Here is a 25,811-nt window from a genome sequence, read left to right as displayed (position 1 = left end):
GGTAGACTGGACAAAAACATAAGACTGGTTTTGCACAACAAATTGATAAGGGGAAGCATTAGTGTGTATTTCTACTTACAACTATCTTTATTTCATAATCCCATGTTACTACACATATAATTATTCTTATTCATTAGAAGATTTGAGAAGACGGAACTAATCATTGCAGCCATTCCTTACCTCATGATCCTTCTCTTACGTTTAATTGTCTTTGATTCTGAAGAGACCATCTTGGCCTTCCTTCTGGCTGGCACCAGTCCTTGTCTCCTCTGTGTGGCTCCATTTTAGAAACCCTCACTGTGCTCTGCTGTTCCTGGCAGGCCAATGGGAAATGTTAAGATTTTGACAAAGCATTTTTTGGTATAGCTAACCTGCCTTATGTAAAACAGAACCTTATTAATGGGAATAGATCACAGTATTTTATAACATCTTTGAGAAGAATGAAAACTTTTTCTTAAAATGAACATGACATATGACATACATCACCAAAATATGAATATTCTTTTTTCCAAATCTCATTTTTTTAAATTTAGAAAAATGAGAGAGAACAAAATATTTATCACCTTTTTATTAGAAAGAATGTTAAATAATAAGATGCTGTTCTTCCAAAGTGGGGAGAAAAATCTGACTTATCTTTGACAGATTTCAAGTTCTGAATTTCTGAAGGCAAAGTTGCCAAAAAGTACTTTTTTGTAACTTTTACTTATAAAAGTGAACTTCAGTATAATTAAATGAGAATTGCTTAAAGACAAAATTCTTTCATATCTTTTCCTCATGTGAGTACTCAAAGTTGGAGTAGCAAATCTTGTTCTTTTGCTATAATACTAATAAAAGGCAGCACTTTTCTTCATAATCTTCTGGTTCTATAAGAATTTAAAGAGAAAATGTTTATAATAACCTGATGAATCCAGTTCTCCATCCTACTTGAATTCTTGTTCATTTATCCTTCTTATGTCAAGATCCCTCCTATCTTACATGAACTTAAAGTCCTATCGGATTTTGTTTGTCTTTCTGATAGATCTATATTCACCTCTCTAAAAGTTATGTTTTAAATTTCTCTAGGCTGTCAGGGCTGGTAGCAGTGACTTGGCTGACTAAATTACCCATTCTTAGCCAGAGCAGTTCCTTGTATCCAGTTGTCACTTTTGGTTTTCTCTTATAAGATTGAGAGAAAACTGCGCGTTCTTGAAATGTTAGGAAGTATTGCCTTCTTTTTATTTCTTTTTAAAAATTTTGCCAATAATTATCTATATGAAGAACATAATCTGAAAGATCATTCTGTTTACTTTTTCTTATAGGTTTAACTTTGCAGGGGAAAAGAATATTTTGGTATTCAGTCTAATTACTTAGACTTCATCAAAGCTGGCTTTAAGCTCCATTTAGAGAATACTTCAAAAACAGCTTTGTGATTTTAAATAACCAAGCCCTTGCTACTTATGCTAACATAGTTTTATTCTCTCTGTTGCAGAGAGCAAATTCATCATCTTTGTCTTGCTTAACTAACTTGATACTGTGCTCTGAATAATATACTTCTGCAACTTCCTTTACTTCGTTTCTTCCCTTGTTTTATTATTTCCTCTATGAAAATATCTTTTTGGCCGGGATTTGCTTCTGAAGTGAAGAACATTTAATAAGCCAATAGCCCTTTCTTGATAAATAGGCTCTCCTTAGATTAACTAATTAATCTACTTCACCTAGTCTTCCATCGTTTTCCAGGACAGTCTCCGTAAGAAGGATGACAGGATTGAAGAGCTGGAGGAAGCACTAAGAGAAAGTGTACAGATAACTGCAGAGCGAGAAATGGTGCTAGCACAAGAGGAATCAGCCAGGACCAGTGCTGAAAAACAGGTCTGAGACTTTATACGGTTATTAGCAATGCTGCTGGTTAAACAAAAGGTAAAACCCAATTGGTATAGTTTAGGTAAACTATAAATATTAGATGTTCATAGGGTTTCAAAAACACTACATCAAGCATAAGTATTTAGACTTAAATAAAAATTGAAATATAGTTGTATAAGAATTGGCTCATGTTAATGCAGAGGACTTTACATTAATAACTTAGGACTGATTTCACATATATTTATGTAGTATATGCTAATATATCAGATGAGATGAAATGGAACTCGTCTGTTTGCTGCAAGACTGGGCACAACCCTGGCTTTTAAATTGAATGAGAAAACACAAACATTTCTGACTCAAAGCTGTTAATTTCAAATAGCAAAGAGTTTGTTTATTTTATACCCTGCCTTGTTTGAAAGAGCAGTTAAGGTTATGACAAGTTAAGATTAATAGCGAGTATGAGGGACTTAGATATCATGGCACTTGAGTCCCAGATTAGCATGTCTCAGCCACAAGGTGACTTGTGAAGATTTCTACTGTTGTTGTTTGTGATGTTTGTTTATATATTTTCCACATCTTTTTAAATCTTCTTGCTTTTGACTTTTTATTAGGAAGAATAACTAAAGATGGGAAGTTTGGATGGAAGAAATAGTTTTAACAAGTGAAGTCTATAATCTCAGTTCCCATTGTGAGAATGATGGTTTTGAATCTACCTCACACAGAGGTTTATGACATTTAATTTTGCAGTAATTGTATCTTTTCCATTTCTTTGTGGGAGAAATGTAAATGCTAAACAGGTTAAAAAAAAAAAAACAAGTTCAGTGAGAGGATGACATGAATCTTTTGGGGACCCTCTTGATCAGACCACTGTGTTACTGTGCATTAAGGTAGTTGAACAGTTAAGAAGAGGGTATATTTTCAAGGCAGACATATTGTAGTACGAACCTCAAGGAGTCCCTTCATGGCCATGTTAAATATAAGAATATGGTTTCTTTTGTATCAGGTATAGAAAGAAAGACCTTTCTTAGCAAAGCTGAGGGGAAATTGAACTTTTCACAGAATGAGCATTTTTTAGTACCTTGTTCCTAGATGAATGCCTTGTCCATGTTCTCTTTGAATATCTTTCTAACGCTCAGTCAAATAGAGCTGCCATAGTGGAGAGCTTCAGAGAGGGGATGGCAACAGCCGTTGTTCCAGGGTGGGAAGGGATTTTCTTTTATCTTAATTTCACCCTTTTTACATTCTCTCCTTTATTTTTCAAATGCCCCTCATAAAGATTGTTTTTCTGTAATGCTTTGGCATAATTATTTATTGACAAGTATTAAACATCAGAGATCATGCAAAAATTTTGGCAATTAATAATAGATCATGTCATTATGGTATTTAGACTTCTGTTTTATATATTTTTTAAGCTATTTTGTGAACTGAATATAATGAACTTTTTTCATATGTTTTATTTGTTTATAATTAATAAACTATTTTAGAGCGGTTTTTAAGTTTATAGAAAAATCGAGCAGAAGGTACAAGGAGTTTCTATTTACTGCTTTCTCTACCTCATTGTCCCCTGTTACTAAAATCTTGCATTGTGTGGTATACTTGTTAAAATTGATGAACTGATGATGATAAATTATTGCTAGCTGCATAGTCAGTCTGTGGTTCATTCTTTGCTATGTGTCGTTCCATGGGTTTTGCCAGATGTATGATGACGTGTATCCACCATTTACAGTGTCATACAGAGTAGTTTCACTGCCCTGAAAAATCGGTGCTCTACCTATTGATTCTTCTCCCACCTCCCCAAACCCTGATTTTTCTTTTTACTTTGTCTATAGTTTTGCCTTTTCATTTACTGATAGTTGGAATAAGACAGTATGTAGCCTTTTCAGACTGGCTTCTTTCACTTAGCCTTTGCATTTATGGTTCTTTCATGTCTTTTTGTAGCTTGATAGCTCGTTTCTCTTTATCTGTGATTTATATTCCATTGTCTGGATATGCCACTGTTTGTTCATTCCTCCACCTGTTGAAAGACATCTTGGTTCTTTCCAACTTTTGGCAATTATGAATAAAGCTGCCATAAACATTCATGTGCAGGTTTTTGAGTAGACATAAATTTTCAGCTCATTTAGGTGAATACCTAGGAGTGTGATTGCTGGATCGCATGGTAAGATCATATGGTAAGACAATATTTAGCTTTGTAAGAAACTGCCAAACTGTCTTCCAAAGTGGCTGTATAAATTTTGCTTTTAATTGCATGCTTTTTTCCTTCTCTCTTTCCTGCTTGTCTTGTTTTCCACCGTTCTGCTACTTACTGCCTATCTGAAGCTGTTGAGTGAAATATTGCATGAGACCAGTCATTTGGGCTTTAAGTGGTTCAAGGTACGAAGAAACTGCTTTTATACTTCTGAAGCCTTACAATCCTCATCCACTGTCCTCTTCTCCCCCATTTTTGTTCTTATTTTTTATCTTTTTCTGTCTTTTAACTCCACTGTTAATTTTACTTATGTGTATTATTTGTATGCATGGAGGTAATCTACAGGTATTCTTTTGAAATGCCTTAAGTGGATGAAGCTTTTTTTGTCTAAGGACATTATTCTTATTTTCTTACTCAGGTCCAAAAGTTATCTATTTCTTGCTAAAATTTAGCCTCTGAGAAGAAAAGACTCCCTCCGATAGAGGGAGGATATCTGCATCTCTTGATTCCTCCAAGAGCAAAGAAAAACTATGTGGGAACCATAGTTCTTATTAAAATAAGACAGAGAACTTTCTAAAGTGTGAGCTGGGAAAAAACTCCCAAAGGAAAACATTCCTTGATGCCTTTCCTATATTCTTACCGGATCTGGTCACAGTTTCTTTATTTATCCCTAATAATGCTGTTCTGCATTGAGCCCATACTAGAAATGGAGAGACCTTGTGTAATGACCTGATGAACGAAGGTGCCCTCTAACCTGTGCTGGCTAACAGAGAGATGGAAGCGAATGCTCCCCAAAAGGGCAAATCCAAGGACACCTGCACTTTCCTGTCGTCCCTTTCCACAGGGGGATTCTTTTTCTGAAACCTCTCCCTGCTCAACTTTTGGCAGGTTTTTTGTTTTCTTGAATGTGAAAGTCTGTTTTCTTAAAATGAGCATAAACAAGTTCTAAACAAGGCTCAGAATTGCCAGGGGCTAAGGAGCAATATGCTTAGTTCAGCCATGCTATTATGAACTTAAAATTTTTGAAATGCTTTTTCTCTTTAACACTTGAAAAGAATGTTTTAAATATCTTCACTGGTATTCTTTCAGGGTAAATTATTTATTTTTAGAAGGAGTCATTTGCAACCCAGTCTGCTTACTAAAGATTTTTAAAAATGCCTATATAGTAATAAGACTTTTTGTGTGTGTGGCTCATTGAGTTGGATTTATATATGCTCCTAAAGAATATTTTTTAATTTTAATATTTTGTGCAATGACAAAGGCATATTCTCTAAAAATACTAACATTTGCACATATGAGTTCTTATATTTATTTTAAAAGCCCATTTTTTAATAGTGATAACTCATTTTTTCAAATTGCCATTTTGACATTTGGGTTGTATGTTTAGTACAAATTTTTGACCTTCAAGATAATAAGATTTTATCTATGGTTTGCTAGATAATTATAGGTTAAGAGCGTTTTTAAGAATTATATCCTTTTTTTTAAGATTTATTAAGTTCTTCATTGGCTGCAGATCTACTCAGTCATTTATGCAACAGTTACCGCCATAATACCCAAGTGCACCTTCAGATGGAACAGCTGTGGCTGTGGAGGCAGCACTGGGCGGGCAGCCTGCCGAAGGCGATGTGTGCCCACGGAACCGTAACTGTACTCCCCAGTTCTTCTTACTGCCTGTCACTGCCACGTATCCCACGAATGTACCGTTTAGTCTTTGGTTTTATAAACTTAATCCTTTACTGGTCTGAATCCTTATAAGTTGTATTTCCCTCTTTGTTTTTTATATGGCAGTAATGCTCTGAAAATAAAATGATACTTCTGCCTCTTCTACAGACTTTTTCTTTAATATCTTATATTTTTCCAGATGCTACAAAAATGAAAAGGTAATAGATATTGCCTCTGCCTTCAAGAATCTCATAGTTTATTGGGAAAGACTGAAGAATAAACTTATAATTATGGTTTAGTTTGATAAGTATCATGGTAGAAGTCTTAACAGAGTGCTGTAAGAATAGAGGTGGAGGTGCAAGTGTGTACTCCATAGTGTCGAAGTCCATAGAAGGCTTCCTGGACAAGGTGGCTGTGTGGGAGTTGAGTCTTAGAAAGAAGGAATTAGACAAAGAAATGAAGGATGTTCAACATATTCCATTAGGGAGAAGAATATAGGTAAAATCTAGAAGCATCTAGGCAACTAATTGGTGATTAGTAGCCACAGTTCAGGGTAGATATGAATAGCAAGAACTATGTGAGGAAGAGCAAAAGATATGAGAGAGAGAGAGAGGTCATTTACACAAGCATGTTCAGTCCTCTGTTATATTCAGGAACTTTTATAATTCAAGGCAAGCAGTAGAGAACTATTGGAGCATTTTAAGCACAGAACGGTATTTGTTATTAGTTTACTTGCTCGTTCACTCATGCAGCAGCTCGTTCCTGTCAGTCGGTGGGTGCCGTGGTAGTCCTGGAGCATACAGAGTGAGGAACAAAGTGGTGGTGGCTTTTCCCCTAAGAGACCTTGTAGTTTGGAGAGGACACAGATACTAACCTAACAGATAACATTTGATTACAACTTATTACAAAGTACTGTAAAGAAAAAGAGTAGGTTTTCAGCAATAGACAGTGTTTGGTGGAAGCTGAGAGGGTTAGAAACTATTTTAGGTAGAGAAGGCCCTCTGAGAAAGTAACATTTAACCTGAGCCCTGCAGGACAGGAAGAAGTTTGCCCTGCCAAAAGTAGGGAGGAATCAGCAATCGTGATGGTAAAAAGGTAGGAAAGAGCGGGAAAGTTTGAGGAAGACTGTTAGGACTGACGGGAGGAGCAACGCAAGGGCGCAGGGCCAACTGCAGGCCACGGCGAGAGGTCCCTGCTGTGAGAGGGGAGGGCGGCATTCGTGTGGCCGCACGAACGGAGCGGAGTCCGCGGGGAGGACGCTCGGACGCTCCTCGGAGCGGCCAGGGCCAGGCGGGCGGCTGAGGTCGCTGCCCCGGCTGAGGTCGCACCAGCCGCTCAGCCTCCAAATGCTCCTCCCTGGCGTGGCTCCAGAGGCGCCCGAGGCCTGCAGTCTCCTCCTCGTCTCCGTTCCCAGCGGGCCCCCCCCAAGTCCGCTGCCCTGCCTCCCGCCGGGAGGGGACACTCTGGAACAATGACAAAGGGACGGGTCACCGTATTGGTGTTCAGAAAATGGATGAGTCTGTCAGGTTGTTTCCAATTCTTTGATTTCAACAGAATTGAAAGAACTTAATCAGGTTGCCAGCTGATAGATTATGAGAAATAATTTTTGATGACAGGTTACTATGTGATTTGAGACATGGAATTCTGAAGGAGTGCAAAGAATTGAGTTATACTGCTGTAACAAAACTCCTTCCATTCCTATCTAGTCATTTCTATGAAGAAGGTCCTTAGGGCGTATACCTATAAAAATGAGACCCACCAGTAGAATGATGCTAAACTCTTATCTTTCTAATAATAAGTAATATTAATCAAGGGATATCTAAACTAATAAAAGCATAAAAGTTCCATTAATCCCATTAAGATAAATATGTTTAATGATAAGATACATTTTAATAAAAATTTCTTCTGTGTTTAATAATTATTCTTAGGATATTTATATTGTTTTTGATTGATTGTATATTATTAGTGATTGTAATAGTAACACAGTCCACAAGAATTTTTGAGAGTTATGAACATAGGGAATTTTTAAAATATCAAATTTAAATTTATATACATATTTTTGTTGAGAAAAATATGAGAGGGGATCCAGGCAATCACTCTAACTTAAAGTAAATTACATTAGTATAAAATTGTAGAGAGAATGGAATGGAAACACAAGATCAAAGAGAAAAAGGAGAACATAAAGAACAAGTTGTCCTTACAGTTTTTAAATAGGTGATGGATATCAAGTCACTATGGTATCTATATTTCACTGGATACTTTTCTTTTTTAAAAAAGAGTAATACTTTATTTTTTAAAAAAGCAAATTTTAATACCCAAGAAATTACATTCTTTACAACTCCATAAACCTATGATGTAAAAAAGTTTGAATAGTACATTAAAATCACAGTTGTGTAAACTGTTGTAGGAGGTACACAAGCAAAAATGCCAGACTCCTGCTGTAGGCCGTAGGCTGGACAGCTTAGGCAGTGCTGATGAGATTCCGCGTGGCAGCGGAGATGGAGAGAAGTGGGTAGATTTTAAACGTCTTTTGCAAATAGAGCTAAAAAGGTTTGGTGAATTGCATGTATTCACAAAAAGGAAAAATTTGTTTGAGGATAAGAATCAAGACATTGTGCTAAAAAAAAAATGTTAGTTACATTATCAGTAATAGCAGAATTGTTACCACATCAGATTTGTATTTTTATTTACTTATTTTTTAGAGATGGGTCCAGCTGGTTGCCCAGGCTGGAGTGGAGTGGCCATTCACAGGCATGATCATCGTGCACTGTAGCCTTGAACTCTTGGCCTCAAGCGATCCTCCCGCCTCAGCTTTGAGTCGCTGGGACTACAGGCGTGTGAGATATTTTTAGCCCAGTTTTTTCTTCTGAGATCCAAACTAATGAAGTAGACAGAAATCTGCTCCAGTATTTGACTGACATCTTGTGAGAAACTGTCCAAATCTGAATTCTTGATTCCTACCTTCAAACCAGTTTTCCCTCAGGCTTTTTCATCTCATCCGTCTAGTTCTACAAAACCGAAATTAGACATAGTGAGTGTTAGGTTAGGTACAGAGATTTTTATACTACGGTTCTCCTGTTCAGAAGGTCATTCCAGAACCTTAGGGAAGCTGTATTCCATAATGACTGAGCAAGTGCCTCTGGAGTTAGAAGCCTTGGTTGGAATCATGGTTCCACCACTTATAAATTGTAGTCTCAGGCAGATTACTTCTGTGTCTGTATCCTGAACTGTAAGAAAATAGATAAGTGTATCTGCCACATTACGGTGATGAGATATATGTGTACATGAAGCATTTATTCTGGCACATGGTAAGCCCTCAGTAACATTCACCACTGTTGGTACTTCTGTTGTCACTGCCACTGCCCTCCATAGTTCCAACGGGAGGGGTTGCTCTGACCAGCCAATCTAAGGCCCAGGAGAAACGTAGTGTCTATAGAATCTACCTGGTTGAGTCAGCACCAGTGGTGAAATACTTATTGTTAAAATTTCTGATTTTCACGTATCAAGTTTTAATTCTCCTTCCTCTGCCCAGCCCTATATCCTAGAATTTGTAGTATTTATATCAAGTGAGAATAACACATCCCATGGGCGTTGTTCCTATCACTGGATTATTTGGTCTCTGAGTGTCTCTCTTGGGTCAATGCAGTATCTTAATCTGTACATTATTTCCCTTTTTACTTTTAGGTTTTCCTCATAAAAAATAGCTTGGGTAGTTTAGTAAATGGCTAGAAATATATGCTGTGAAATCTAATCCAAATGCTTTCCAGTTTACTAAGCCATGTATTCTATAGTTTGCTGAAAGAAGAGAGGGAGGGGGGAAATATTTTCTTAGCACTATTTAAAACAAAATATTGGTTTCAGAACATTGTCCTTAGGTCTTATTCCTAGAAGTAAGAAGATAGAGGAAATTTAAGGTTGTGAAGATTTTTTTAAGGGTTTGATTTTTGTGATCTTAAGTTGGAATTGGAAATATCTATTTGAATTTATGACTTTTTCTCTTAAACACACACACACAGATAGAAACACATACATTTCCCATGTACTGAAAATACATAGAAGACAATGGTCCTCTCAATAGCAGTGCTCCCTCCTAGTGCTCAAATGTGGTCTCTAAATACTATTGCCTGTTACAAGGACTTGAATTCCAAACAGAAGGTTTTTTTTTCCCCCTTTGGCATAAAGTGAATACTTTAAATATGCATTTTTCTTCACAAGTGCTTATTGGTTTCTGAAGCTTTTGTAGTCTTTATAGCAGCACTGTGGAATAGAACTTTCTAAGACAAAGAAAATGTTTGTACCAAGATGGTAGCCTCTAGCCACATGTTTCTATTGAACATTTAAAATGTGGCTAGAATACTTTAAAAACTGAGTTTTTACTTTAATTTTAAATAAATTTAAATGGCCACATCTGGCCAGTGGCTAATGTATTGGAGCTTAGCTCTGTAGTGTGTTGGGTGGATGGATGAATGGATCCCGACATATACACATACACACTTGGCAGGTACTAATTAGTTTCTCCTCTTGAGCCTAACAGAGTTGTAGTACTGGAATATGCAAATAGAAACCCTTTCTGATATAGGTGGTCATTTTTTTAATTTTTGTTTTAGGAAAAACATTGGTGGTCTAAAAACAGGTTTGTCAAAAGTAATTTTTCCTTTAAGAAATAATGGTGAAAGACTAGGTTAGTAAAGAGCTAGCTTACTTTCAAGAGATGATGATAATTGTGTGTGTACATTTTACTCCATATTCATGTACTACTAAACACTTAAATTTCTAACAGGAGTGATAGAATCAGTGCAGGAAAAAGGAGAATAGTTACAAAAATTAGGGTCTTCGACATTAGATGTCCATAGTGAGAAATGTGCCACCCCAGCATTGTTACAGGTTTAATGACTACATTTATTTCATTATTCGTTCAGTTAATGTTTATTTGTGCTAGAAACTGGGAATACATCAGTGAAGCAGATGAACATGGTCTTTTTCCTCATGGAGCTTATGTTATTGGGGGAGATAAATCCAGTGAATGCATAAATAAACATACTTTAAAATTTGACACATGCAAATAAATAAAAGTATAGTATTTTATAAAAGAGTATAACAAGGGGACCTTATTTAGAGTGAATGGTCAGGGAGGGCATCTCTAAGACATGGATATTTAAGTTGAGACTTGAAAAGTAAGTAGGAATTAGATTAAGAATGGCAAGTAATTTACTTCAGTGGGAACAGAATGCTTGGGGACCTTAATGCAAACAGCTTGGTGTAGTCAGGGAACCAAAAGAAAACCCGAGTTCATGGAGAATGCTAAGTCGAAGTGAGTCAGTATTTCTTATGGGCAGGTAGGTGACTGAGTGAGTGAATAAATGAGTGAAAGAACAGATGGCTTGGCATGAAACTGGAGAAGTAGGCAGAAACCAAGTTATGTAGGTGGTCATGTTAATGATTTCAGGTTTTATCTTAACTGCAATGGTTAGTTAGCCTCTAAGTCATTTTAAGCCAAAGAATGGTAAGATCCATTTCCTGTTTTTAAAAGATTATTCTGGCAATTATATGAAGAATAAATAGGAGAGCAAGGATAGAAAGGGCTGAGGACCTGTTAGGAAGATGGGAATCCAGGGGCATGATGGGGTGATGGCAATGGAGAGGTAGAGGTCTCTTTGGACGTAGATTCAACAAGATTGCTGATGAGTTGCATGCGGAAGCTGAGGGAGAGGGAGGCAGCAAGGTGGATCCCCACGCTTTCTCGCATGAGGATCTAAGTGGATGGTTGTCTGAATCCATTTATTGTTGCTATAAAGTAAAGCTGAGGCTGGGCAATTTATTTAAAAAAAAAAAAGAGAGAGAGAGGTTTATTTGACTAATGGTCCTGCAGACTGTGCAAGAAACATGGCAGCAGCATCTGCTTCTGGAGAGGGCCTCAGGCTCCTTCCACTCGTGGTGGAAGGCAAAGGGAGCCACTACTGCACAGAGACCACACGGTGAGAGAGAGGAAACGGGGGGTGGGAGGAAGGGACCAGGCTCTTTTTAACAACTAGTTCTCAGGGGAACTAACAGTGAGAACTTACTTCCCTTCCACAATGACGCCTTAATGTATTCATGAGGACCTGCCCCTACAACCCAGATGCCTCCCACCAGGCCCCACCTCCAACAACGGGCATCAGATTTCAAGGTGAGGTTTGGAGGGGGATAAAACCCTGTGTTGTCACTACTAGGAGACTGTCTCCACTTAGTCTGATAGAACGAAGGCTCCTCGAGGGCAGGAGCCCTGTCTTGTTTGCTGCTGTGTCCTTGATGCCTGCCATTGTGCCTGGTACATAATGGCCTTCAGTGAATATTTATTGAGTGAATTAATGAGTGAATGAATGAAATTTTATTCTGACTTCCTGAATATTTGTACCCCTAAGAACAGCAGCATCACTGTATTTACTAAACAATTTAGGGTTTAATGGTAATTTTATAATTTTTTATGGTAGTTACTCAAACAACATTTTGAAATGTTTTTATCCTTTGTTGTAACTGCTTTTCCACTGGATTTGGTTAAATTACTTTGTCATCTGAACAGAAAAATTCAAAAGATTTCAAAATTGTAGATTTAAAGAATTAGAATAGATGTTATTTATTTGAAAGTAACTTAAATTTTTTAGTGCTTGATTTTAAAGCATTGTAGCCAGAATGGAATAATAAAATTTAGACATCGTTACTACCCCTGACCTGTCCTTCAGTGGGAAAACAGAGGACTTGTATCTCTCAGAGAGTGAGTGTGCAAAATTCTAGCCCTGCTGCTGTTGATCTTTTGGCTGGTAGGAGCTAGCTGAAAGTCTGATGTAGCAGGTAGTCTTCAACTCTGAAATAGCAGGTAGCCACGTTCATGAAAACATGTAATAATTAAATATTGGACAGAGTAGGTAAAAAGTTTTCAAATTAGTTTGAAAATCTTTTTGATCCTTTATTTCCTTTTAGTGGGACTGATACTTCTGATCATCATTGGTAAATTTGACATTAGGTTTTTCAAGATTTGTCTCATCTTTCCCTGCCTTGAAAATAGGTTTATAATATTATTAAGACCGGCTCCTTTTATATAGTGCTATGATGGACTACATTTAATAGTTTATAGAAGTTTCTTAGCATAGATTCCTTTTCTTTACTTACACTTGTAAGTCTTAAACTGCTCTCTGCGACAGTAATGGTGGAGATGCTTGAGGCGGGTGGCTGAGCAGTTTAAAGTATTACAGATACAAACATGTTTCTCAGAACTGTGTAGGATCATTCAGTCTTACAAGAAAACACAATGTTAAATTAGCAACATAAACTGTGCTTGTAAAGCAGTTTACTGGTTTCTGGAGAAGTCATCATTTTTGGTCAATGTGTAGATGTAGATATTGTTGTTCAAAGAGATTTTATTTTAAAAACATAAGATGTTATTATGAAACATTATTGATAAACATACAGAAAGTATATTTTTAATGTTCCAGGGATCTGAAGAGATGTGACAATTACGTTCACGATCATTTTCTCTTTCCCATTGTGTAATCAGTTCAGTATTTAAATCAAGCTTTGTCTAGAGGAACCTAGTAAGTTTTATTGTAGACTCTTGCTCTAATGTCAAGGAGTTTGAATCTCCTTTGTTATGGCGACTGGTTATGAAATCAGTCACTTGACAGACCCTGAAGTGAGACTGGTGGAAATACGTCATGTCTGCCTTCATGGTGACAGCTGGCTACAAAACAAACCCCACCAGAGCCATTCTACAATTGACAAGGGACTTCAAAGGCCAATGGGGCTGCCACTTCAAAGAGAATTCTGCCATCTCTGGCTTGTTGAAAGCAGTTGTTAAACGGCTGTATCCTGCCATAGCAGAAATCTCCGTGTTCAGACTTCTCCTTCGTATGGTCTTAGAAAGATGTATGAAATGGCCTTAACTTAGAGGGATGATGTAGTCTGCAGTAATGGCAACCCAATATGATTCTGCATTTCAATCCATTTATTAATGGAAATTACCCAGATAGCTTCTAATAGGAGCAAGTCTAAAAATTCAGTATGTCAGAGAACATTCAGAAGAAGAGTTGAAACTCCATAGTACTATTGTAGTTACCTTTAAAAATGGAGAATAAGTAAGATGGAAAATAAAATGAGACTCTCAATATATTTTTAAAACTTCCCTTCTAATTCTCCATCTAATTTTTATCCCCTTTAGTAGAACCAGATCCTGAATGTTGATAGAATGGCAGACAACACAAATTGTTAATCTCAAAGCAAATTTGCCTAGTTTAAACTGGCATTTCTCCACTTTTAGTAACTATGTGAAACTACCCTGCACTGTATTTAAAATCATATTCATCCTGTTATGCTGGATGCAATTTTGAAATAATTACCTCATCTTTATATCAAACAAGAGAAAAATATCTCAGAGTTTAAAAACTCATTTTTTAATAAAACATCAAAATACTAACAAGCATCTTTGAGACTATCAAAGGGCAGCAACATGAATTCTTTTTTTAGAATACTGATATTCCTAAAAGATATCCCTCTGATGGAATCATGTCTAGTATACTTGAAAAAGAAAATAGAAAACTTTATAAATTCTATGGCAGTAAAGTACGGACATACTGTATGTGGTGTGAAGTGGGAGTATGGATTAGTTGGAATCTGAAATCCTTATAAGTCACTGGTGTGATCTTTTCTTACTTACGTGTTCTCTCTCTTATCTTGTGTATTATAGGATAAAGCTAAGAATCCTGAGATTTTTTTGCCCTGATTTTCCAATTTTTTATTTCTCTTAAAATTTCTCTTTATGTAAAATTTTTAAAAAATGAATTGGCAGAAGCTTTAGCCTCTATAAGTTCCTTTATAATTTTGCCAGATGGGGTCAGTAGACAACTACTAAAGAAATGCTGAAACAGAAAACTACAGCCCCCAGGAAATAACCACATGACATGATATGACCAAAAAAAAAAAATCTCTAGCAACATGAGTGATTCATAACAGTAGTTCTTAAAATAATGCATTTGGATTTGTGTTTTTTTTATAGTTTCTTCCTCTTGAAAAATTTTTGATAAAGAAGTGCATGATTATATTGTCCTATAGTTCACGAAATATCCATGCCTTTAAATTTAGGCTTGGGTTTTATTCAGTAAAAGGGCCACATCTATGTTTTCAAAAGTTATAACCAAACGAAAAGATTAACTGTCGTGGAAACAAAACTTTGGCACATGCCAAAAATGAACCCTAGAGCTGATTGCCCAAAGTCTGCAGATAATGGCTTTCAAAGTAGACGTGTTTTTATACTTCTGTCTAAACTGTGTAACAGCTGCAACTACGAAGCACTTTTGGAAACTATGTGGCCGATCCATAACAAATGGTAGTTTTCTTGTAATTAGTTCTCAGATTGTTTGGCCCTTATTCTGTTATCTCCTACTGAGAAGTTTGATAAACCAAGTTATTGACCATAGAAGCAGTCCTCCAAGGTAACGGCTGGAGTTGAAGCCGTAGGAGCTAGATGGCTTCCCACTGATTTTAACATGCAGTTTATGTTCTCCTTGGCTGCATCTTCCTGGATGTTTCAATGAAAGATATTTTTTCTAGAGAAATGTGTGCAGTGGGATTTATCCTACTCAACAGATAGTTTTTGTGTGTGGCATGTCCCAAACTCTGTTTTGGCATTCAGTTGTCCCTTCCTCTTATCTCCACCCTTTTTGATAAATGTATAAAGATGTAATAAAGGTTAGTGTAAAGTACATTGGATTAGAAGTTGAGTGATGTGGATTCTATTCCTTGTTCTATTTACTAGCTGTGATTGAGGGTAAGTCCCATAATCTCTCCAAGTATCTGTTGGCTCATCTAGATGGAAGAAATTATTACCCCCACAAGCATCCACTCACTGCCTCACATTGCAATAAGTATTTGCACATGTGTTAGTAGCCTATAAAGGCAGCGTCCAAATGGTGAGCCTTATTATTATGGCCAGAATGATATACACATGCGTCATATACACACATGTTGCTTTGGGGGTTCCCTCTTGGTATCCTTGGGTTGACAGACATTAAATCTCATCCTTGTACTTTTCTCCTTTGGCTAATAGTAAACATTTGATAAGGTCAAATAACTTCTATTTAATTTGCCAACATTCTGTTTCTAACAACTGTCCAGAGTTACATTGAAATAATGCATTTTCTCTACAAAATATGTCTCTAATTAATGTCAATTTTGTTTATTTCTAGGTGGTAGTTTGATTCTTTTCAGTATTTCAAATAAGGATTAAAATTTCATATTACAACGCCAATAAATTCTTATTGTTGAAAACTTAAGGAAATGGAATGAAGCGGTTTTACTCAAATTATTTCACTTAATCTTAGAAGAAGGGCTCACGCCCTAAATGTTCTATGTTCTGTGTTGGTGACTTTATGCTAGTGAGGGGATTGCTGTTTTCCTTAGTAAAATGCAATTAATATTTTCTCCATTTGAAATGACCAAATCACTTTAACTGAGAAGGAAATTTCTTTCCAAAACCTAGACAATTTGTAAAGCCATTCAATACTTACTTCATCCCATTGTCTTAACTTCCTAGCAAATGGGATAAAAAAAATTTTTGTTTTTTCCAGAAGAGAACTTATCAGAGCTTGAAGTTCAAGGGAAGGCCCTATCTTATACCTCTATTTGTATTTCTTTTCCTGAATTACTCATTTGTCACAAACCCTAACGAAATATAAATAGACTCAGATGCAGAAGAAAGTGTAAAATAATGGTTGTCACACCTTTGTTACTGCCGCTGGAGAAGAAAATGTGATCTGTTATTTAGACTGTTTCTGTCTTTCTTCCAGGAGTACAGAAAAGCCATGGAGCTCATGTGGACCCAGGAAATTATTAATATTTTGTTTTACCTAATTCTGGCACAACCTTTTTATTGTGGAAATAAGCAAATGATGAGAGATAATCAAATAACATTATGATAAAAAATGGTTTGTTTGAGTGCATTCATGTAGATTTTTTACTTTTTAGTTTTGATACTGTGTTGCCAAAAAGTCACCTAAATAGAATAGGTAGTGATGAAACATTGGCCATTCTTAAAGCCTCTTTCCAACCCCAGTGACATAAGACTGTGAGAGTCATAGCAGCATGGTGACATTTGCTTTAAAAATGTGCACTCATGTTTTATTGATGTCTAATTTTTCAAGCTCCACTTAGGAGTGAGGAGTGCTTATTATAGAATTTATCTACCTAAGCCCTTTTAGTTGATTTTTTAAAAAGAAGAGGAAAATTAAGATGGCTTTTAAAAGAAGCATTTCTTTCACACTGACATGTTTCCATTATTGTTTTAAATTTATCTTCAGTTGCAGAAAATTTGTTACCACACGCAATATTCCTGGAAAGTTAAAAGCAGCTGTCAGTGAAGAGCACGCGAGGCGGTGTGAACCGACCTCCCTGCCCTGCGGTCTTCCCCGCGTGCACACTTGCAGCCCGTGTGCTTTTGCAGGGAAGGCTGCGCTGCTACGTGTCCTGCAGGAATGGGAGCCGCGTTGTGAGAGCTGATAAAACATGTGCTGATTGGTTTTCATTCTCACAAACCTTTAGCAGTGTCGATTTAATGGAAAAATGGAATGATATATAAGAAGTCAAGAAATCTGGTAAAACCCAGAGTTGAATTGTGGAAATGTGGTTTATTCTTCAGAGTTGGATCTGCTACTCTTGCTTACACTTGGGTCCTTCCTACAGTCAGTAGTCAAAGATGGCAATAGTGTCTGACAATCCTAAATTTAATAAAATACTGAATTCAGTGGTATCTGTTACCATTAAGTTATATCAAGATTCACTTAGAATTTCTTGTTTTCAGTGAATGAATAGAAAATGTCATCAACACCATTTATATAAATCATATGCATTTAATTGGGGACCAAAGGAAAAAAATAAAAATTTCAAGTGGCATCTGATTTATTTTGAAGTTACGGTCCATTGGGACCAGTGCCCATTCTCTTCAGAGAAACTAGTGGACCTAATTTCACTGGGCCTCTCCTCCTGGGTTTCATTAGGCGTTGTCCAAACCGTATATACACACCCACTGCACTGTCATCCCTGTATTTTTCTGTACTTTCTTGCCTTAACCCAACCCCCGCCTTCTCTGATTCCTCGTACTGCTCCCCACTAAATCACCAAAATTCACAAGTTCATCTGTTTTCATTCATTCACTCGTTCAGCAGGTATTTATTGAGTATGTATTCTGTGCCAGGCTCTGGCATATAACATTGCTAATCTTTTTCTTGAACCTCCTTTCACCTTCTTTGCCTGCAATGTAATCTTATCTATCTACTGACTACTCCCACCAACCCTTTCTGGTGATGAAAAAGAGTTTATTAGGAGTTAAATATGGGACTTATACTTTGTATTTTCCCTTATATCTTCAGACCATTACCCACGTTCTTATAAGAACCCCTGCTTCTTCAAGGCTCATGCCATTGAGTTGTAGCATTGAAGCTTTTCACTGAAGACTTGTGATCTCACTGATTCCATGAGTGAGAAGTGTCTACATGGATGACTGTTTGCTAGTTTGTCCACTCAGTTTCTTGGCCAATGGCCTTTGTTTCCTGAGACATTCTTCATTCCATCTCAGGCATCCTAGACCTTGCTGTAATCTAGTCTGCCTCTAAATTTGCTCATTAAAGCAACTTCCTCTCTAGTCATTTTAGCTTTCTTGTTCAAATATTCACACTATAACTATCTTTCCACATCATTGAACCTCTAGCCCAGTGTCTCCTTTTGCTTTATTCTAATCCATCAGCCCTGTCTTTGCTTCTCTCCCTATTCTGCTTAGATTCCCCTTTCTATTAGGTTAGCAATTCTAATTTTACCATTCTAAATCTTCTTGCTCCTCTGTTTAATCAGATCTCTTTTGGTACATTCCTATTGCTTTTGGGATAAAAGCCAACTTTCCTAATGGCCTACGAGATCCTTCTTCATCCCTTTTATCCCTCTCCTGCCACATTTGTACTCTTAGGCCTTTTGTTCTTAGGGCTTATGATATTTTGATCTTTTGATCTTATTTTGTAGGTAAGTGTGCCCACTTCAGGGCTGCTGTACATGTGGGCCCCTAGGCGGAAACGCCCTTTTCTTCCCCAGCTGCTCCTAGACTGTCTTGAGGAAACTTTTTCTAGGCCCCCCCAGGACATAGATCAAGTCCTCACATTAAGTACTCTTCCTGGTACCCTGTACTTTTTACATAACATATTTATAATTATATATTTATAGATTTTATTAATGAATTACTATATCTAAGCAAGGAGACTGTGTGGATTCTTAAGAAGGCTAGAGAAACATGTCTGTTTTGTTTTCCATTATGCCCTCAACATGTAGCACATAGTACTTAGCATATGGTAGACATTCTGTATTTTGAGGAGTGGAAGAGAAAGGAAGGATGGAAAGATGCAAGAGTGAGCATGGGAATACTCCCTACAGTAACTCATTAGTACAATTGTAGAAAGCTGCTTTAGGATGTTTTTGGTGAACACTGATACATTGTAGCAAAGCAGCATTAACTGTGATTAATAAGGAGTCAGACTGCCTAGGTTGAAATCTTAGCTTTTCTTCCTCTGATTGTGTGGCCTTGGGCAAGGCATAAACTCTCTAAAACGGAAATCCCCAACCCGTGGGCCATGGACAGGTACCGGTTCGTGGCCTGCTTGGAACCAGGTTGCACAGCAGGAGGTGAGCGGTAAACAAGCGAAGCTTCATCTGTATTTACAGCTGCTCCCCATCGCTCGCTCCCCATAAGCTCCACCTCCTGTCAGATCAGCCATGGCATTAGATTCTCATAGGAACATGACCCCTCCTGTAAGTTGCACATGCAAGGGATCTAGGTTGTGCTCCTTATGAGAATCTAATGTCTGATGATCTTCAGTGGAACTGAGGCAGTGATGCTAGCACTGGGGAGTGGCTGCAAATACTTATTATCGTTAGCAGAGAGGTTTGACTGCACAGTAAATGTAATGCACTTGAATCATCCTGAAACCATCTGCCTCACCCCAGTCCCTGGTGCTAAAAAGGTTGGGGACCACTGCTCTAAACTGTTTCCTCTTCCCTAGAAATAAGGATATTAATACCTAACGCCTACCTTATAGGACCATGATGAGGTTTTAATGAGACGATACATGTAAAGCACCTGAACAGAGTAGTCAAATAATCTGTTATTACTGCAATAATAATAACTTCCATATCCATAAAATACTGTACTATTGGTGTTTATCTTATCAAAGAATTACCATGCATTGGCAAAATGAATGCATTGGAAAAAAGAGATTCTATTATAAATGTTAAACCTAAACCTCTGTTAGGAAATGTATTTGAAGTTCTCATTAGCAGTGATTGTGAGAAACCTAAAGGGTTTAAGAGAGGTTGATAGAATTTATGTATGTAGGTATATATATATGTATATATATATATATATATATATATGTTCTCACTAATACTTCAAAAAGACTTCTCAACCCAACAGCTTGGTAACTTTTTTTTCATAATTGTAAAACAGAGTAGGACTTAATCTAGAATTTTGTTCAAGTTAAGAAATCTAGGCCAGGCGCGGTGGCTTATGCCTGTAATCCTAGCACTCTGGGAGGCCGAGGCGGGTGGATCGTTCGAGGTCAGGAGTTTGAGGCCAGCCTGAGCAAGAGCGAGACGCCGTCTCTACTAAAAAAAATAGAAAGAAATGATTTGGACAGTTGAAAATATATATAGAAAAAATTAGCCGGGCATGGTGGTGCATGTCTGTAGTCCCAGCTACTCGGGAGGCTGAGGCAGTAGGATCGCTGAAGCCCAGGAGTCTGAGGTTGCTGTGAGCTAGGCTGATGCCACGGCACTCTAGCCAGGGCAACAGAGCGAGACTCTGTCTCAAAAAAAAAAAAAAAAATCTAGTAGGATTCTCAAGGGACAATCTGGCTTACATGATGACTGCTTAACCTCTAGATAATCTTCTTTTCATACCACTCCCTTTTTCTTCTAATTGTTTTCTTTCTTTGGATTTGTATGCCTTTTACTCTCCCAAGAAGCTATAATAAGATTTTCCGTAAGTATCTTGGAGACTACAAAAAGTATTTTCCTCTCAGTTGTGGAACAGAAGAAGGTGGGTGACTCGAAGCTGCAGGCTTTGCCGGCCTCTGCAGCGCCCCACTGCTTTGCTTTCCTAAGTAGAATAGGCCTGTGGGAAAGTCATGATTTGTTCCCTTCTTACTGGAGCAAAAGTTTATTAGCTTGTGATTTAAACAAACCATCTGGTCCTGTTGGCACCGCACACTGTCAAGCCCTGTGTTTTCTCCTTAATATGTTACTGGAGGCAGTTAAGTTACATATTTGAATCCCAGCTCTGGCCTGGGCGTTTTTTGTGTCTTAAAACTGCTTTTGAAATTGTTCTGTGACCTGGAGCATATTTTAAAATTGTGGAGAGTTTCTTCATTGTTTAGTGTGGGATTTATCTCTTCTTTTCTTTTACTTAGCTTTTGTGACCTTCATTTCTCAATGACTATACCCAATGTCACACAACCGCTGTGTGGCAGGCGTGTTATGGAGCAGACGTCCAAGTGGTTCTAGCTGAATGTGTTCTCTTGGATTGTGGAGAAGTAACAGAAAATGAAGTAATTCAATTTGACTTTGAAACTGTTTTCCTGGCTTGGAGCCAGAGAACAAATGAGATGATTGGTTGAAATCCTGGTTTATGGTACCGTTCTTGCCTTGAATACAACAATAATTTAAAACTTACTTGGATGTGTGTGATCCGAGGCAGAAACACCTTGAGGCTCTAGCACTCACATGTGTGGGAAAATTAGGCAAACTTTTAAAAAACTATATTTTATTAGCACAAAATTCTGGAAGTAAAAGGGTTTTAAATTTTTAAAATTTTTTATTGATACCTAATTGTACAAATTTATGATGTACATGTGATGTTTTGATACATGTATACAATGTGTAATGATCACATTTGGCTAATTGGGATTTCGATCACCTCGAGCATTTATCATTTCTTTGTGTTGGAAACATTCCAAATCTTCTCTTCTAGCTACTTTGAAATATACTGTAAATTCTTGTTAACTGTAGTCGCCCCACTGTGCTACCAAAAACTAGATCTTGTTCCTTCTAAGTATGTGTTTGTACTCATTAGTTAACCTCTTTTCCCCCTCTCCTCCTCCCTGCCCTTCCCAGCCTCTTGTAACCATCAGTTTACTTCCTACCTCTATGAGATCAAATTTCTTTTAGCTCTTACATATGAGTAAGCACATGCAATGTTTGTCTTTCTGTTCCTGGCTTCTTTCACTTAGCATAATGTCCTTCAGTTCCACCCATGTTCCTGCAAATGACACGATTTCATTCTTTTTTCTGGTGGAATAATATTCTATTATATGTATATATGACATTTTCTTTATCCATTTATCCATTGATGGGCACTTAGGTTGATTCCATATCTTGGCTATTGGGAATAGTGCTACAATGAACATGAAAGTACAGATACCTTTCTGATACACTGATTTCCTTTCTTTGGAAATCATGTCTAGTATTTTGTTCCATGTCTAGTTTTTTGAGAAACCTCTAAACTGTACTAATTTACATTCCTGCAACAGTATACAAGCATCCCCCTTTCTTTGCTTCCTTACCATCATTTGTTATTTTCTGTCTTTTTGATAATAGCCATTTTAACTGGGGTGAGATGAGATCTTATTGTGGTTTTGATTTGCATTTCTCTGATGATTAGTGATGTTGAGCATTTTTTCATGTACCTGTTGGCCATTTGTATATCTTCTTTTGAGAAATGTCTGTTCAGATGTTTTGCCCATTTTTAATCAGATTGGGTTTTTTTTGGAAGTAAAAAGTTTTGAATGAAAGGTAAAGCATATCTCTAAACACGGCAGACTGGATGCTGGGGAAATAACTTTCATAGAAAAAATTGAAGATGATTGATAAAATATGCATTCATAAGTCAGCAAAACAGTAAGAAATTCTCAGGGAGTGAATAGGCAGGGGTTCAAAGACAGGTACTTGGTGAGCTGTTGAAGAGATGCACTGGGTTTTGTGTTCTGGGAGGATAGCAGAAAAGGCCCAGGGCAGCCCAAGGAGGAGAGTCAACAGGCAGCCCAATCCCTCTCCTCCTTTTGTGAAAAGGAGCCACAAATCCCAGAATTGGTTCTTTGAAAACATTAAGAAAATTGGGATTTGGTAAGACTAAAAGAGAAAAAGAAAGACAGCACATGAACAATGTTTAGAATGACAAAAGGTTCATAACTGCTAGTCCTGCAGGTGTTAAAAAGATTCAAGGATATCTTTGCCAGTACTTTTGAAAATTTAGACTAAATGACCAAATGCCAAGAAAAATGGAACTTAGTAAAGACAGCTAAATATGAAAAGAAAATCTGAAAAAATGAGTCAGTAATAAAAATTTTTCCTGTAAATTTGTACCCCAGAGATTTATATTAGTGACTTTTAGCAAACGTACAAAGAACAAATAATTTCAATCTTACAGAAATAGTTCTGAAAAATGAAAAAGAAGGAGCAGTCAATCAATAGCATATTTAATAAGGTTAGCAGGATTTCATGTCAAAACTTGACAAAGTTAATACAGCAATTATTTTACATAAGAAAGAAAAATATGCATGAAAAAGTTAGTTTTATTACAGGAGTTCAAGGTTGGGGCTTAACATTAGAAAACTAATTATTATAATCCACTACAATAAAAGATGACAAAATGAAGTATGAGATAAGAAATGCAAAAAGTATATATTAATTTATAGTTTTAAAAAATTCTTAACTACCTAGCAATAGAAGGGAATTTCCTTAACTTAATAAAGGATATCTATTAAAAATTATACTACTTACTTACAAATAAAACTTATAAAGCATTCCTTTTAAAGATAGAGTGCATGCTGTCATCACATCTGTAATACATTGTAGTAGACATTCTAGATGGTGTAACAAGGCAAATGAAAGAAATGAATATTATAAGGATTGGGAGGAAAGAAAGAAAACTGTCACTCTGATATGTTTGATCTACTAGTAAATTTGAAAATCAATAGATAAAAGCATTTAAGAAGACTGCTAGATCAAAGAATCAATATGTAAAAATCAATTGTACTTCTATAATACTGAATAGAAAATTACATTTTATAAAAAAATACTATTTGCTATAACATTAAGAAACATATGAAATACCTAGGAATAAATGTCATTAGCATGTTCAAGATCTTTATGGGAAAAATTATAAAACTTTTTGAAAGATACTAAAGTTCTAAATATATATCTCTTTTATTATCTATTCTAGAACAGTACTTGACATGATAAACAATAAATATTTTTTACAGAAGTTCAGGAATAGCTAAGATGCTCTCGAAAAAGAGCAAGATGACAAGACTTGTTTTATTAGATATCAAGCTTATAATAATTAATATAATGTGGTATTGGTGCAATAATAGGCCAAGTATTGGATCATAGTAGGAAACACAGAAAGATATCGATGTTTTTGAAGATACGTATCAAAAGTGAGGAAAGGGGATTTTTCAATAAATGGTACTGAGACATTGAATATTCAGATGGGGGAAAATGAGATTGGAGTTCTACCTCTTCCATCTTATGAGCCAATTCTTTATGATAAGTCTTTATGCACACACACACAAATATCTATATCTATATACTGTATTTGACACATGTCCTATTGGTTCTGTTTCTCTGGAGAAACCTGACTAATATGCATATAATAACAAGCATTTATTTCTCACTCACATAGACTGGGGGGCTGAGCATGGTGGCTCTGTATTAGGTCTTGACTGGGGTGGCTCTGCTCTGTGTGGCTCTTTATAGGACCCAGCTGAGGGACAGCAGCTACTTAGTATGTTGTTCTCTTGACAGTGGCAGAGATTGTCACAACCCAACCACATAGATTATAAGCCTCAGCTTGTGTCAGATGTGCTAACATCCCATTGACCAAAGCAAGTCATATAGCCTAGCCAAAATCAAGGTACTCTGCCCACCATGAGGCCACAGCAAGGGTGTGGATGCTTGCTGTTACTATAGAGGAATGAATAATCGGGGCCACCAATTCAAACTACCAATGAAGCCACTATAAAAGTAGGAAATGGCTGTGCGAGGTGGCTCACGGCTGTAATCCTAGCACTCTGGGGGGCCAAGGCGGGAGGATCGCTTGAGCTCAGGAGTTTGAGACCAGCCTGAGCAAGAGCGAGACCTCATCTCTATTTTTTCAAAAAATTAAGAAAAAAATAAAAAATAAAAGTAGGAAATGTGACTTTGGGTATAAGGGAAAGTTTGTTAACCAGAATGTAAAAGCCACAAATCCTAAGATAAATGCTTGATAAATTCAATTATAGTAATATAAGATACAGTCATGCTTCACTTAACAGGTACTTGAATTATGTGTGAGAAATGTGTTCTTAGGTAATTTTGTAACTGTATGAGTATCAGAGTGTAACTTACACAAACCTAAATGGCACAGTCTACTACATACCCATAGCCTGTTGCTCCTAGGCTGTGAACCTTATTACGGCATGTTACTGTACTGAGTACTGTAGACAGTTGTAATACAATGGTAAGTATTTGTATATCAAAACATATCTAAACATAGAAAAGGTACAACAAAAATGTGGTAATAAAGATGAAAAACGGTACACTTGTAGAGGGCACTGACCATGAATGGAGCTTGCAGAACTGGAAGTTGCTGTGGGTGAGTCAGTGAGCGGTGAGTGAGTGTGAAGGCCCAGGGCATCCCTGTGCAGTACTGTAGACTTTATAAACACTGGACCCTCAGGCTATACTAAATTTATAAAAATATTTTTCTTTCTTGAATAATGAATTAACATTAGCTTGCTATAACTTTTTAACTTTATAAACCACCTAATTTTTAACTTTTTGACTTTTTTGTAATAACACTTATCTTAAAACACAAACGTTGTACTGCTATACAAAAATATTTTCTTTCTTTACATTTTATATTTTAAAAATAAGATTTTTTTTTTTTTTTTTTTTTTTACTTTTTAAACTTTTTTGATAAAAACTAAGACACACACACTTTAGCCTAGGCCTACACAGGTCAGGATCATCCCTCCTCCACATCTTGTCCCACTGGAAGGTCTTCAGGGACAGGAACACACAT

The 25,811-nt window shown here is 36.8% G+C and overlaps 1 protein-coding gene across 7 annotated transcripts in view; it reads left to right on the top strand.

Moving 5' to 3' along the window:
* Positions 1-25,811, top strand: part of ERC1 (ELKS/RAB6-interacting/CAST family member 1) — a 486,124-nt gene that overhangs the window by 240,335 nt on the left and 219,978 nt on the right. For 5 of the 7 annotated variants that reach the window (XM_045554663.1, XM_045554660.1, XM_045554662.1 and 2 more), the window contains one exon: positions 1,717-1,848. The exons of the other annotated variants lie outside the window; for them this stretch is intronic. In XM_045554663.1, coding sequence (XP_045410619.1) covers positions 1,717-1,848 — 132 coding nt within the window. The remainder of the gene's footprint in view (positions 1-1,716; positions 1,849-25,811) is intronic. 7 annotated transcript variants of the gene reach the window in all.

This window comes from Lemur catta, chromosome 6 (assembly GCF_020740605.2).
Source record: "Lemur catta isolate mLemCat1 chromosome 6, mLemCat1.pri, whole genome shotgun sequence".
In the NCBI taxonomy this organism is placed as follows: domain Eukaryota; kingdom Metazoa; phylum Chordata; class Mammalia; order Primates; family Lemuridae; genus Lemur; species Lemur catta.
The sequence above is the reverse complement of the archived record's forward strand: the minus strand, read 5'-3'. Positions and strand labels throughout refer to the sequence as shown.